The sequence below is a fragment of the Nelumbo nucifera genome, chromosome 5 (genome assembly GCF_055504915.1).
Source record: "Nelumbo nucifera cultivar China Antique chromosome 5, China Antique-T2T, whole genome shotgun sequence".
Taxonomy (NCBI): Eukaryota; Viridiplantae; Streptophyta; class Magnoliopsida; order Proteales; family Nelumbonaceae; genus Nelumbo; species Nelumbo nucifera.
The window spans coordinates 7,218,756-7,234,856 of NC_142653.1; the positions used below are offsets into that span (position 1 = coordinate 7,218,756).

A 16,101-nucleotide genomic window follows, 5' to 3' on the forward strand; every position below is an offset into this window, starting at 1 on the left:
AAATTTAGTTGAAATCTTAGTAACCTCACAACCCTTCAGCTCTCATTAACCATCGGCATATCCGAACCCCTCCAAAATGTCATGGTAAGGGATTAAATCACGAGGAATTGAACCTATGTTGTTTTAGCTAGAACTTTTTGTTGCAAAAAACCCAAGAAAAACAGATTTGAATGGCACCCAAAATGAAAGAAAAACAAAGACAAAGAGAAGCAAACAAAGAGAACGTACAGATTTATGTGGTTCAGCTTATAGTCTACGCCCACAAGTGAAGGAGGAGCAGAAATTCACTATGTAGACAGCAATGGAAAAGAAAGACAGAATTGTGCACTCACAACCTTATTCATAGAAAACCCTAAACCCCAAATACACTAAATGTCTCACTCTTCTCTCACAAGACAGACTAAGTACACAAGAGAGAAAACCCCCGGAATACAAACTCTTCATATTTGGTTCGGACCTACAAGGTGAATATGGATTGGGTTCGTACCGCTGTACGGCCGAAGCCCTACGCTTTTACTACAAACCACTATGAAATTTTACCTTCGGATTTATTTTCAAATTAATTTGAAGCAGATTCATGAAATGGGTTGCCACAAAGAAATCAAGGCACAAAGATTACACATTTGATTTCATCGTTGATGTGATGCTTTTTATTTTCTATCCCATTTGGATTTGGAAACATAGTGGATAGGTCAAAGGTTCAAATCTTGTTAACCACATTTTGGCTGATAAAAAATTGGAATCAGTGGACATTGAGATCATTATTTTCTTATTACATTTAGGTCTCTAGGTCTCAATTCTCATGTTGATGTTGTTCAGTATGTGGAGCTTGATGGTGCACGATTTAGATACTCATAGCTGGAAGACGATCTGAACTCCAGTTGCGCGGCGAGCTGGATCAATCTGCAAAATAGTAGATCAGAGAACCCGGGGTAGTTAACCCGGCGAGGTCGCTCTGATGCTTAAGTCAGTACTATACTGTGGATGCAAGCTGAATACTTGAGTGCTTGGATGCTAGTGAGTAAAATAATTATGCGTACCTTTGCCTTGGGGTTTTGTGTCCTTATATAATGGAGTAGTCGTGGACCTTACGAAAGAGCTTCGGTCTGTGCGGATAAGATCTGTTCCATTTTTGAAGGAGAGCAATGTGTTGATAAGGTTTATCGTCTACCTCTGATTTAGGCGGAGCTAGGATGAGTCTCGTCATGATCCGAGAAATTTGGGGTCCGCTGGGGAGGCCTTTCGAGTCGATTATGTGGCATTTTAGCTCTTTAGCTCCGAATGGTACTTCGATTCTTTAGTCCCGAACCGGATTTGGTGTCGATGTGTCTCTACGATGAGGTGGTTTTTGGGCCGAGGTGGCTGAACATCCGAGCTTCGAATGTTGTGGGCCGGGTTCGTTTGGCTGAGTTGTCACCCCTCGAGCAGATTGCGTCTACGTGTCCCCTTCTTACTAGGTCGTGCCAAATCACCCTTCATCAGAACTAATGTTCATCTTCATTGTGGTTCATTTGAAGGGATATATGATCCATAGATCTGGGAAACCTCGTCAATCTGTTGGGACGATATACTCTTACTTTCATAGGAGCAAGAATTGGACAAAGAAGTGAGAGGGAAGGAAGAGAGCTCCATGGGGTTGTGCAAGTCTGGCAGAGAAAGAGAAAGGGAAAACTAAATTTTCGAAAAACAATTATAGAAAGGAGGGCATTAATTTGATGAATTCCATTGGTTCGGCTGCAAATGCTGCATGGAGATGGCATTGAGAGAAAGGAGACTTAATGGTCTGGTCAAATGCATAGAAGACCACCTAAAGCACTCGTAAGAAAAGGTGATTGGTTACAAGTTGGAAGGGTTAAGGGGTGCTCTATTTAGCTCCATTCTGTAAATACATGCTTGGATGAGTTGGAGACAAAATTATACACACCCGGCTGAATTACCTATCATGGTTGAACACACCAGTGCTCACTATGGGCCCCATCTAGGACCCAGTTGTATTGAACACTGGCGTATCCAACAATGATAGGTAATTCAGCCAGGTGTGTATGTTTTTGTCTCTAGCTAATTCACCCTCTTTTTTAACATTCAAAAATTTTCAACAAAACAAGAGGTGTGGCTGAGTCATCCATCATAAAAAAGTGAAAATACGTACTTCCACGACGGAGCATTTTTTTTTTTTTTCCAGTTAGAGGCATACCAAAAAGGACACAGGTCCAAATGATTTTAGTGCTCATAATATAACAAAGGATATAACATTATATAAAAGTAATGGAGAAATAAAAATCATGTAGCCCACCCCATAATATTCGGCCCAAAAGCGAGACTAGACAAAAAGGAACCAGTAAGGCCCATCCAGTCGAATTGTGCTTGAAATTCTGGTCGATACTAACATTATCCTAGAAGATTTTTTAATGAATATTTTTCCCGTTTTGATTGGTGATTCATCAGGTGTTCTAATTGAGCAAATCATGATTCATCCAGTCGAGTGTATTGTGTTTGCCACTCATTATCTGTTCTATGTAAAATTGATGGGCTGATGGAATTGTCAAAATTAAATATTTTATATATGATAAATACTATATAATATTAACTTATATATCATCCTTTATATGAAGAAAATAAAAATGGAACATTTTTGCATTTTTGAGCCAATGACCGAGTGACACAAGGTAGAGCATTCAAGGCTTACTCAATTAGAAGTATATATATATACACTTCCTAATCAGTAAGTACCCTGTATTTTGGCTTGAGTGACAATTTGGTCTCAAAATTAACTTTAAAATGCGATAATTCAATATCCAAACTTTTAAAATGTGACAATCCAGTACTTGCCATTAACCAGTCCGTTATTCAGCCGTTAAATGACATTTGAAAAGTCAAAAATGCCTTTCGAATGCCATCTAATTCTCTTTATCAACCATCATTAACAAAAAACTGAACAGTCCCAAATCCTAGCCTCTTCTATTCAAAAAAGTTGGTGACTGTTTAGAAGAATCTAGAATTTGAGACTACTCATTTTATTGTCAATGTTTGGATGGTTGATAAAGAGAACTAGATGACATTCTTAGGGCATTTATGACTTGTCAAATGTCACTTAATGGCTGATTAACGGAAGGTACTGGATTGTCACATTTTGAAAATCGGGGTACCGAATTGTCACATTTTAGAGTTTGGGGATCAAATTGTCACTCGAGCCAAAGTATAGGGTACTGATAAGGGATTTGTTAATCAAAAGCTAAATAATAGAAACATATGAAAGTATATAATTGTTTTATATTTTAACTTTCTAAAAAATTAATAATTACCAATTAATTGGTATCATAAACATGGTAGCCAATTAGGTGTTATTTATCAAAATTCATGGGTGGATTTTGATATTTTATATACTACTTTTAATAATTTTTTTACAATACAAAAATAACAATAATTAATTTCAGCTAGGGTTGTTCATAAACTGATGAAACCGACCAACTTGACCAACTCGATATAATATGAATATTATTAAATCAATTATAATTAATTTTTATGTTTTAAATAAATAATTTAAAGTTAGTATATAATTTCATTATAATATTTAAATAATTCTAAAAATTTTTAATTGAAACTTTCTTTAGATGGATGTAGATAAAAAGTGGGGGAGAGGATAAATAGGAATTAGAGATGGTTTAGGAGGGAATCTCACTACTAGATTAGAGATAATTTAGGAGATAAATAGGAATTAGAAAGAATTTAGGAGAAAGTGGGGGAAAGTGGTGCCACTTGGCTAAACATTAGAAAAGCAAAGCCCTTCTTTATGGTTGTTAGAAATAGTTAAGCCTATGTTTTTTCCTTATTGGTTTAATGGGTAATTATGTGGAATTAAAAAATAAAAAAATAAAAAAAACAAAAAATTAGGAAGGGGGTTTGGAGCAAGAAGATGCCTATATATATAGGAACCCATGCCATGCATGGGCTTTGTTAAGTGAAAATTAAACAATAGAAATACATAGGAGTATATAATTGTTTTATATTTTAACTTTTTAATAACCAATCTGATTGAACTCGACCCAAATTGGTTGATTTTCTAGTATTTCGATAAGCTTTGGTTTCGTAATTTTCCAACTTGACCAAGTTAGGCCAGCTTCGATTTGGCCATTTGTAAAAAACTGAACTCACCCGACCATAGTATATATATATTAAATATAATTTTTTAATATGGGAAAATTCCCATATTTATTAGTCTAAGATATTTATATCATAAATTTAATTTTTAAGTTTAAATCTTTTGAACAAACAAACCAAACGAAAAATAGACCCAAACTGATACAACCCAAGTTGGTGGGTTTTTACTAATGGTCAATCAGTTTCGGGTGACAAATCTTTAGTAAACAATAATGGTTTAATCTCCAATAATTATTGAAAATTTATGGCAAAAATACACAATTATTGAAAATAAATTTATAATGAAAATACAATAGACACTAATAAAAATAAAACAATTACAAAAATATAATAAATATTGAAAATATATTAAATTAGTCAATAAATAATGTAGTCTCAAATAATAGTTTAATCTCTAATAAATATTAATCAATAAATTATAAAAAAATATATAATTACTAAAAATAAGTTTATAACAAAAATACAATAACTACGAGAATTATATTTTGCAAGATAAATGATAGTTGTTTAATCTCCAATAATTATTGCCAATTTACTGTTAAATAATGGAATAAAATTATATTTATAAATAATTATTGAAAACATATTTATAAAAAATACAATTTAGGAGAAAATAGTGCCACTTGGCTAAACATTAGAAAAGCAAATCCCTCTTTGTTTGCGATTGTTAGAAATAGTTAAGCCTATGTTATTTTCTTATTGGTTTAATGGGTAATTATGTGGAATTAAAAAAAAAAAACAAAAAATAAAGAAGGGGATTTGAAGCAAGGAGAGGCATGATGACATGGACTGTTTTACTTATATAAATTTTTAAAACAAGCAGTCGATATCCTCTTATCAATCCTTGACAGAAATCCTGTTGAAGGAACAGAGAGACCGGATGAGCTGCATTTGATGACTGTATTAGATGCTGCTTGGACCAGTCTCTCACTTCATCTTCATGTACAGGTTATTATTGGTTAAACAGCTCCGAACACAGCCATCAAGTGCAGCTCATCTTTACTAGCCTCAAGTACAGATAAAGATAAGGTTTCTAGGACAGGATTTACTCTTAGGGTTCAGCTCTGTTCTTTTTTTTTATCCTTTTCACATGCATCTATTGCGACCATGGTGGCAGTACTTTCTAGCAATCGTCCAATAAACCATGGTCCACCCAGCGACCAAATCTAAAAAGCAAATCACCAAAAGCAATTTGAATTTAAAACAAAGAGAACCTGATTTTGTATTTGTTTTCTGAATTCTGATGTGTCTGTGTTCTTGTTGGGGCGGTAGCAGAAGTTGTGCGACAGCGATCGTTGCAATGTTAACTCAAACGAAAACCCATCGTGTCTGTGTTTTTATTGGCGGTTGCAAGAAAACGCTGTCTCGTCGTCGTAGCAGATTATACACGAATTATGAGCTAGCACTCTTGATATATCTCTCTTCTACTACTGCTCCAAGCCTCCAACCTTTCTCTACCAGGGAAGGCAAAAAGGTTATCAACCCTGAACTCTCCACGAGATTTGATTCTCTCTTGGAACTTGAAAGTTGGAAGTAAAGAAATCTAACGAAACGGACTGGTTAGTGAGCCACGTGTCATGAAAAAACAAAGTAATTAATTCTGAACGAAGAACACATTAAAAAGTTGAAAATGAAGTGGGAAAGCATCAAAACAAAGTGGGCGTATAAAGCTGAGGATCGAACATGTGGCATCCAGGGGTTGAAGTTGCAGTACTCAACTAAATAGACTCATCACATTTTCTTCTCATCTTTTTTTTTTTTTTTTTTTTCTTTTTGCTGTTTGAATGAATTGACCTCGTTGTTACTAAAGCAAAAGATGTGGTAGTGAAAAATGAAAATGGCCAAAGGCCGAAAGCATCTGCAAGCATCTCGTCATTTCTGTCCAGCAGCTAGCAATATTGGTTTTGACCGCACGGACATGTCTGTGTCTTTGCACAGAGAGAGAGAGAGAGAAGGCAGTGGGTTGCCTGCAGGTGCCCTCCGACCCCTCTCATCTATCTACTCCTCATCCGCTCGGAGGGCAACAGTGACGTCCTTCACATTAACTGGGCACCTCGCTGATGATTACCTCGATGCCACTCAGGCTTTCTCTGGTGGGGCACCGCAGAGATGTCTGAGCTGAGCTAGCTTTCTGCTCAAGCTGTCAAGCAGCAGTGAGCTTAGTAGTACGTACAGGATATCTTTAGGTTGCATATATATATATATATATTGGACCACGAAGATGGCACTTTCTCTGATAATGAATGCAGCCAAGTTATATTCATGGACCCATGTCACTAGACGATGAGGAATTGAACCCTTCTTTGTTTAATTAGGTGGAAGATGTGGAGCGATTGCCAGGCAGAGTTAAACTTTATTTGCGCTTCTCTCCTGCTTCCATTTGCTTTAATTTCATGCATGTCTGACGACTGTGGTTGGTTGCCTCAGGCGGTGGGTGAGCTGCCACCTGGCCGAGCATAAAAGTAGTGATCAGATGTATAGAGATTTAGATGGTTAATTAATTTCCTGGCCTCTTTGTTTCTATCAAATATCTGGTGATGTTTGATTAATTACACTTCCACCGACGTTCTGTATATATATATATATATATATATAGAATCAGTGTAGGCTTTAGACGACCTTTCTATATCATTCATTCTTCCTCCTCCTGGCCTCTTTGTTTGTATCAAGTATGATAGTACTTCCACTGACGTTGTAGTGTATCTGTATAAGTACTTTGTAACAATATATTCAGTGTAGGCTTTAGATATGGATTTTCTCTGGTTGAGGTTATTAATTATTTAGAAAAAGAGAGAGAGAGAGAATACACATCTAATTATCAGTTCAAACAATACAATAATTGAATCCGTATCACTGCATCAGCAATCAAACTGCAGCTGGAGTTGGACCCTCTCTTTATAATTATTATTGTTTTCATCATTTTCCTTCAAGTGGTACAAATTAAAAGGGCCCCAGAGCTGGTCGAAAGAGGATCTCAAATAGTGAGAAGTGATGAGAACAGTGAGCTCATTCATGCATTATAATTATTATTATATATCTCTCTTTATTCATTTACCAAAAATCTGTGCAGAGCTAGCTAGCTGATAAACTTGAAGCTAGATCTCCAAGTTGGGCCCCAAATTCATTTTTACCAAAAATCAGATTCCACTGACTATATCTCCTCAAGGAGAAGAAGAGGTGGTTCTGCAGAGTGAGTCTGAGTCATCTTTATAAGCTAGCGCAGCTGTCCAATATGGGCATTATGCGCTTCTCATGGCTTTGTTGACCAAACTCCAAAGCATGCTGCATGCAACGGGCTTCACCCATTTCATCCATCTCTGAAATAAACAGTCATCAAAGCGTACCACAAAGTCCAGTACTACTGTACACTGCAAGCGCAACCATTTTTATATATATTGTCTATTAAGATATATAAACAGTATTTGGAACATCATAGTATCCTTGGACATTGCTATATCTAGAAAACTTGGATCAGACCCTTCTTCCTGCATGCATTAATAATTATATATAAAATTCTCTCTCTCTATCTCTCTCTCTATATATATTTTATTACTGCATGCTTTTAGAAGTTTATAACAGGAAAAATGATGTGAAGAGTTTAATGGCTACATTCTATCTCACGTGTTTTCAACTTTAAAATCATTCATCACAACCACAGGCCCAAGTCTATCCAGACCCAGTTCGTTGTTTTTCTTCCTTTGTTCTTTGTTGTTTCCCTTTCTTTAGTGGTGGTGGCTGCAGGTGGGTGGTAGGTAGAGTGGGGGTCAATTAATTAAGCTTTTAGCTTCTCAAAAATCGACCATAAATCTGTCTTGGTCCATGAGTCAAGCGAAGATTTCATCCTAATGGATAGTCAGGATTCATTGTCCCATTCCTCTTAAATTAACCTACCCTGAATGGTTTTTCCCAAATTTACTGCATGTATCACCCCTTCATTTAGTTGTGTGTGATTATCAAATTTATCATACTACTCCTTTGTTTTAGATTTGGGGTTCATCGATCTCTTCATCCAAGCAAGCTTGGCACTTTTGGGTTGGAAGAGGATAAAAGAATAACTTTTTTTACCTATTCTTTTTTAAACGATTATTTAATAAAATATATCAGGGTTAGTTTGGTCATTAAAAATAACTAATGACTTGTCCGAACAACTTCTACTAAATCACTAATCATGGAGTTTTAGATAATAACCCGTAGTTAAATTGGTGGTAGTTTAGAAGGCTGCTGTGAATGACATCTCGTAATGAGTTTGGGTAAAATATTATTTACACTATATTTTTTTAGTTGAAAAGACAAATGAACATCTGAATTAGCTAAGGTGTTGTTTGGGTTATGGTTCTGTTGATTCTAAGTGCCATGTGTTGCCCCGTGGCCGCCTTATCACCTTGTCCATATCAGCACCACGTCACCTCTGCAACCCTCCTTATCATCTCGGCCATGTCGGCATTACGTCATATGGAGAAGTGTGACCAAGATGGGAGGACGTCGCATGGATGAGGAAAACTCCGTTGGGGATTAGGTCTTATCCTGAAGAACACCTCGGAAGCCTCATCCGACCAGGACACGAATATTTGGCTATAAAAAGGTACATCCCGCTCAAGGTAAGGGATCCAACTTTTTCCATACCATTACTATGCTCGGACCAGCATTGTTCTCTAAATGCTCGGCCCGACCGCCCACTATTCTTGACTAACTTGAGCGTCGAAGTACCTACCTGGGAATAACTCCTCGGGCCTCTAACTGTTTTCTTGGTTTTAGATCTTGATGTATGGCCTCATCCTTCCACCTCGGCTCTGCCCAGGTTGCAGGATTATCTGACTACGACCTTGGATTGAACATCATCAGGTATCATGTGCAAAGGCTCCCAAAACAACCCATGCTATTTTTCCAAACAACCAAAGAGATCCCAAGTTGAACCCTTTTCCTCTTCTGATCAATAGATCAACAATTCAACTATTTGGATCAACTTATGATGCCATTATTATGGGTCAACACCTCAAGCATCTGAGTAAATGGGTTAATAACCGAGTCGATAGCCTGAACCTAGATTGCGATCGGTTCATAAGGTCACTTGTTCGATTGATCGAGCCAATGACAGATTGAATACAATGATTTGTGTCAACTGTCAACTAAAGTTCAAAATGTCGATACATCCAATACGTCGGTAGGGGCGTATCGAGTGAATCGATACTGCATTTTTATACTTTTTTTTTTATTTTATTTTTTTGCAACTGGTTCAGGGGGGCAGCTTAGGTCTCCTCCACCCCCTAAACCAGTCAGACCCCCGATACACCCATTAGAGAGACATATTAGAGAGGTCCTGAAACGATACATACAAACCGATACGTATCGATACTTTGAACCTTGCTATCAACTACCTACGTTAGACACAACCACTTAGGTGGCATATATATAGCCTGGCCAAAAAAAGATTATTATGTAACCTAACCACTATTCATCATATCAATTATTAATTAAAACCATTATAACCTAACTCAAATATTCATACCTTACCTACATGCCTTACTTTTATTTCTATAACTAATTAAGCTTTAACAAATTAATATCTAAATCTGAACCGGGTCTTCTTATTTCTTGGATTTTTGCCTTACTATGTGACCCGGTTATACAACCCATGGAAAGAGGAAAAGAATTTTGAGTGGGAAATGCTCCTTTCACGCTTCATGGCGATACTAAAACCACGTAACTGGTTTTCCTATCATAAATGTGTCGAACTTTTTTAGTGTCACCCTCTCACCCTTTTGAAAGTTGTAGTCTTGTAGATGTTCATTTCTATAATTCTATTTCTTTCTTTCTTTCGGTGAAATTTAGATGGATTATTCACATTAATATTTTCAAAACCGGATTGGATCAGATGGTTAGATTAGAAAAATTGGTCCGTTTAATCATAAAATTGTTTTTTAGTAAAAAATCATTGATTTAGTTAGTAAACTGATGATATGGGTGGTTAAACAATCAAACCATTTGACCCAAAAATAGTTTTTAGCCGCTTTTTTTGAGTTTTTAATTTTTTATTTTTTTTATCAGAATACATAACAGTCGGACCGTTCAACCCAAGAACCAAATACACGGTTGAGATGTATTGTGGAGTGCACTGTATGATGAACCCATCGAAATTCCAATGTAAGTAGATAATGAAATTGAGTATTGCATTTTCTTTTTGTGATAACCCAGTCATGCTAAGTACTTAATTAATCGAAGTTGTTAAAAGGAACCGACATATTGATTTTCACATGCCAACCCATGGTTCACTTTCTCTATTAGGCTATTTTTATATAGAATAAGATAAGATATTGCCTGGAAAGTGAAATAGGATTTATTTAGCTGACCACATGTTTGGGAAAGAGCTTTATTGAGTTATGTGTAGTCAAGTAAGGATCGATCTTCCATACGCAACGTACCATATTTCTGCCATGGCAAATTCGAACCATCCACTAAAGACAAGGACCCTATAGATTGGCCACCTCTTTAATCCTCTGGCCCACATCAACCCCAGCCACCACCTTCACCTCCTCGGAGTTCTTTCCAAGTAATAATAATTGCCATTAATTTTTTTTTAATATTTTATACCTAGTTTTACTCACGATAAGGGTATTTGGGCTCAAATTCGGCCCATTGATAAAAAATACCAATAGGAATTTGTGGGGCCATTTTGGGCTCTAAACAACCTCACTAGCAGACCTGAAAGGGATGAATTAGGGCAGGGTGCAACTAACTAATTGGGTTGGAAATATGTTACTTTAACATGAGCCCCATATACCCGAAATTCTTGAAATCAGACAACCCAATTTGCAGCCCTAGCAGTTAGCACAAAGCATTAAAGCCACCTATTTCTGACACATTAAAGGGAGGTTTTGTGTCCAATCAAAACCAACCACTAGATAATATATGTAGTTAATGAAATAACCTTACTAATACACACAAAAAAAAAAAAAACTACACGTATATATATAGCACCTGTTTGGCACATACAAGCTAGAGGAATTCAGAAACTTTTTTGAGCTCCAAACAAATTTGCCACAAAGACCTGTTTTTCTTTTTGGTGGATAGAAAAGATGGGTAGGGGGAGGGGCCCTCTGGATTAGCCATGTCAACTTTATAAGCTATCATCTCTTCCAACTATTTCCATGTGATGTTAAGGGCCGGAAGCTTCAATTTGTCATTCAAAATAGTCAAAAAAAGAAGGGATAAATTTGGCCCATATAGCAGGGACTTTTGAGCTGAAACTTAGCTTCGTGAATAAACTGTGTGAAAAAGGGGAAACATTTACTTCTGAACCTCCCCTCCAATTATCAATTATGTGAGACGTGCAAGGTTCTTGGGCCATTATTCTTCCCCAAAGGCCAAAACCTCTCGTCTACCAAAGCTGTCCGGCCATTGCCCATATAGAGGACAACTTGGTGGATCCCCTCATACGGCTAACATAACATACTGTTCTAACAGTAGCAGAACCTTTTGCAACGGAAAAGTGAGTGATAGGTTTATATTGGACCCCATAACAGAAAATATGTTAATCCTGGAATCTTCTTTTGTCATAGCAAAAGGGCTCTATACTCCTTGCTATACAACCTAGCGTTTCCTATCGACACCCAACACAGAAGTTTCCCATCCCCATTGAGTGCTTTAAGCAGAGACACCATCAGTAGTGCACAGTGTATAAAGAAGAAGAAGAAATGGTGATTGGATAGGTATATATATAAATAAAAAAGAAGGGAAAAGGCCACATGGATAACTTCAGCTTACACAAATAAGGTGAAAGAGCAAATGGGGTCATGAGCCAAGGTAGAAGCATCGTGGAGATTTGGGGAACAAGTCCCATCAAAAGAATTTCCCACTACGTTTGTGTGTGGGCCAAAAGAAGGCATATCTCTCAACGTTACCATGAGAGCTTTGTGGAAGGTGATTGAATTGGTGGTGGTGGAGGGCCCTAAAAAGGCAAAAGGACTCTTCCCCTCTGAAGATGGAAACACAAAAAGCCAAAACCCACATCAACAAAGCGTGCAGGCCACTAAGCCCCTCGTCCCCACTACAGACTAAAACCCTTTTTGTTAGATTCCCCAAACTAAACCCAACTCGTGTCGTGGCCGTCCTAAGATTCGATGGCTCCCCACTAGATAATGACCCTTTTTTATTTAAAAGTTGAAAGTTTTTTTTTTCTAACTTTTTAATCTTCATGCTTAGTGCTCAGTCTTTTATAATTCTCTTCTCTTCACAGCTGATCTCACCTCTCCACCTAACGCGCTACCCCATTCCATTCTGGACTGGAGACTGGAGCTGATAGCCCGTGTCCAGATGACAGATGTGATTGAGCCAACCTCACCCGCCCACTACATGGGTTGGAGTTGGACTTGGATTAGCCAAATCTGACTCGAAAACCTAATCAAATCAACAGTCGGGTGAATATTTGCATCCCTAAAACTAAAATCACTTTGCCTTGGGCAAAAAAAAAAAAAAAGAGTCTGTTTTGAATCATTCATATAGAGATTCTTTTTGTCATGCAAATGAATGACAATAGCAGATTCAAATCATACTCATGGTGAGGTGAGGAAGAAGGACAAAATATGGAATACAAATCTCAAGAATGTCTTTATATATGCATCCGGGGCCGGTTGGCCACACAAGACTAGTTTTTTTTTTCCTTTCCTTTGAAGAATGATCTAGAAATCATTTGTTGAAAATAAACAAACAAGGGTGAAGAATGGTCTTACTTGCCACGTGGCAAAAGATAAAACTTACCTAGTACAACAAATAATAATAAGTAAATTACATGAACCCAATTTGAACAGCCAACTAGGCATCCACGTGACAATATCTTGCTTAAAACAGCTGCATTCTGCTTTCTCCAACAAGGAACCAATAAGCAAACTCTTTTCTGCACATGCACTCGTATAAAGGTCAACTGAGCACTATCACTTTTTTTTTTTTTTCTTTTCTTTTCTTCGAAGGCAAACCTCACCACATAAATTCCTCAAAATATGATAAATAACAATCACAAAAAAAAAAACAAAAGTAATTGCAATCAATAATGTATTTCCTTCATTTCTATTCAATTCAAGCAAATTCCAAACTCTCCACCTTGCTTTTTTTTTTTTTTTCCTTCTCCGTTAACTTTACCAAATACCAAACATGATTCTCGATTGAATGACATGCACGTGTGAACTCACCACCCATGCACGCGCGTCGTGCTAAACTCGCTGTTAAGGCTTCCAAGCACAAGCCCATACGACTGGCTGGTCCTTCCATGCCAAGAAAATTCCGGCATCGGACCCAGGTGACATCGACCAACCCTCTCTGTACCGTCTTAGAAGCGCACGCACGTCATCCGACACGTCATCGCTAAACGCCACTGGGCTGAACCCAGCCCCATGTAGACGCTGCGACCAACGACCGGCCGATTCACGCCGCTCGCTTGACTCGGCCGGTGAACAGGCTAAGAGGTCGACGAGAGATCGCCCTGCCGCACGCTCAAGCATCAACCGCTCATTGCTGGTGCGCGGAAAGCTCTCGTCCAGAGACTCGAAGTATATCCTGAACCACCTCAAGCACTCTTGAAACCCTTTGACAAAGTCAAACCCGTCAACGCCGACGTCAAAGTCGGCTTCGTCCTCCACGACAGTAACGATCTTCGGCCGCAGCCGACGAAACGCCGATACGATGACGTCGCGGCGGTTACCGACATCCGCTACCGAGTGTAGTGTACCGACACAGTTGACGGCAAGAGCCTCATCTTCTTTAATATCCAATTCAGCTAAGTTCAGGTCCGATAAGTCGCCGACGTGGTGCACTACATTGAATTTGAAGGGCACACCCATAAGCCGGGCGAACTTCTCCATTCGATTCCCGATCTCTTTCATCACCTTATGAACCGCCGCCACGCCACCGGAGCCTGATCCAGTCTTGTTGGCCATTACGGTGGTGAGTCGTAGGTGCGGCGTCTCATCGGTGCGCGTCGCCAAGGCTTCAAGCAGAGTAGGCCACTGAGTGCAGTACGTGTTGCTAATGTCCACTATGTGCAATTTGCTCTCCCCTTCAAAGGCCTCCAAGATTGCACCGTTGCTAGCTACATGGCCAAAGGTAGTCCACGGGCTCACCTCTTGAAACTTCAATACCATTTTCCTGGTGGATTCGAAAGAACACGTCTTCTCCGATGCCGATAATAAGGTCCGGTAGCATCGCTCGCCGGAATCGGTCATTCGGCTGAACAAGGCTTGGAGGAAGTATGAAGCGAGCTTCTGATCAGTGTCACCGTATGGGGAGCTGAGTTCGTTGAGCATCCATATGAGCTGTTGGACACGGGAGCTGTTCTTATCGGCGATCGCCCTAGCGGTCTCGAGGAGGAGGTTGGTTGCCCATTTACCGGACGTCGTAGAGGCGAATTCAAGGTTGAGGTCAGGAGCAGGGGAGAAGGCGAAGTCGGAGGGTTCAAAGCCATGAGTGGTGGTAGTACTCGTGTTAGTAGTGGTGGTATGGCTTGGGGTCGTGGCGGTGGATGGGTAGTGGTGATGCTGTTGGTAAGGGAAAAAGTGTTTGGAAGAAGAAGAAGAAGAGAAATCGTCTTCATCCATGAAAAAGTTGCAGCATTCTTCTTCTTGGTGGTGGTACTGCTGGTTTTGTCTAGAAGATCTAGAGCTGCTGGAGGTTCTACTAGAGTTGAAGGATTGATCAGATTGAAGACTAACCAGCCTAAACAAGGTATCCATTTAACCAGAGATCCACATCAATAAGCTCTGCAGAATACTTGTGTGTGAAGCCCAGTTCTGCTGCGGAGGAGAGATGGGTCTTTTGTGTTTTAAACAACGAAATGGAAAAGTGAGTGTTTAAAGGAGGATCTTGAGTAGGCTGGATATTAGTAGAGTTTTCAGAACACAAATACATAGATAGAATACATACATACGCACACACAGACGCTGCAAAGAGAGAGAGTAATTTTCTCGGTGTAATCGATGAGGAATAAGTGCGGTTTCTTTTCTGGTTATTCTTTTGTTGTTGCTGGTTTTTTATAAAAATTTATGAGGGATTGACTGATGTGGGTCTTTCTGTTAAACTTAGAAGGTGGCACGGGAGTACCTGGTTTTAGAATTGTATCTGACAATGGAGAGGAAAGTTAACATGGTCGAGGTCAAGAGAATGGTTTAGTGGGTTAGCTTTTTATTTAGAGAGAGAGAGAGTGGGAGCAGGCGTGCCTAATAGATTTATGGGGAGAGGAAGGAGAGAGAGAGAGAGAGTGAGAGGACGTCAGAAAAGCTGCCGGCGTGCATCATCACCATCAAACCCACCACCACCCCCCTACCCAAACCTTCTCACATTCCTTGCCTCCTAATCACTCTCCAAACTCTGCAAAAATTCCCCACTTTTCTCCTTTATATACAAAATAAACCATGTGTAAACATATAATAATGCTTATGGCTTTTGAATACAAATACCTAATCGTACTTTGTACCATTCTCCCAAAATCAAGGGCATGCTCTATATAAATATGAACTATTGAAACATTCAATACAAGCTATACAAATCATTCCAACACCATCAATCGCTATAAATTGTAGGTAGGGTATTCGGTATTCCCTCTAGGATCTAGGCTCTCTTCTACATCCAAGTCCTCTCTTCCATCTCCCCATCTGAAATCTGAACCAAGTTGGCCTGTCTGTCACCTATGAGGGTTAAGCCTGCAGCTCAATCTTTCATATCTCACCCTCCAATCAACCAACTGTGAAAAGGGTTAATTCTCCACAGCTGCTTCATTTGGTGGTTTTTGGAATGAACCCAGTTGCTGCTTTAATAAGGGCAATTAACACTTGGATCACACTACTGAAGAAGCTTTCTTTGTATTATGACATGGTGAATTCTGTGTATCACATGTGGGAGGAAACCTAGTTAGGGTTTTGTTATAGTTGGTTTTTTTCTTCAATCATTAGCAGTTCAGTA

The 16,101-nt window shown here is 38.8% G+C and overlaps 1 protein-coding gene across 1 annotated transcript; it reads right to left on the bottom strand.

The window, feature by feature from the left end:
• Positions 1 to 12,869: 12,869 nt before the first annotated feature.
• On the bottom strand, positions 12,870 to 15,897 carry LOC104608404 (protein SHORT-ROOT-like). The gene has a single exon (XM_010274380.3). It carries the CDS (start codon positions 14,874 to 14,876, stop codon positions 13,374 to 13,376), a length of 1,503 nt encoding a protein of 500 aa, XP_010272682.1. The 5' UTR covers positions 14,877 to 15,897; the 3' UTR covers positions 12,870 to 13,373.
• Positions 15,898 to 16,101: the final 204 nt, after the last annotated feature.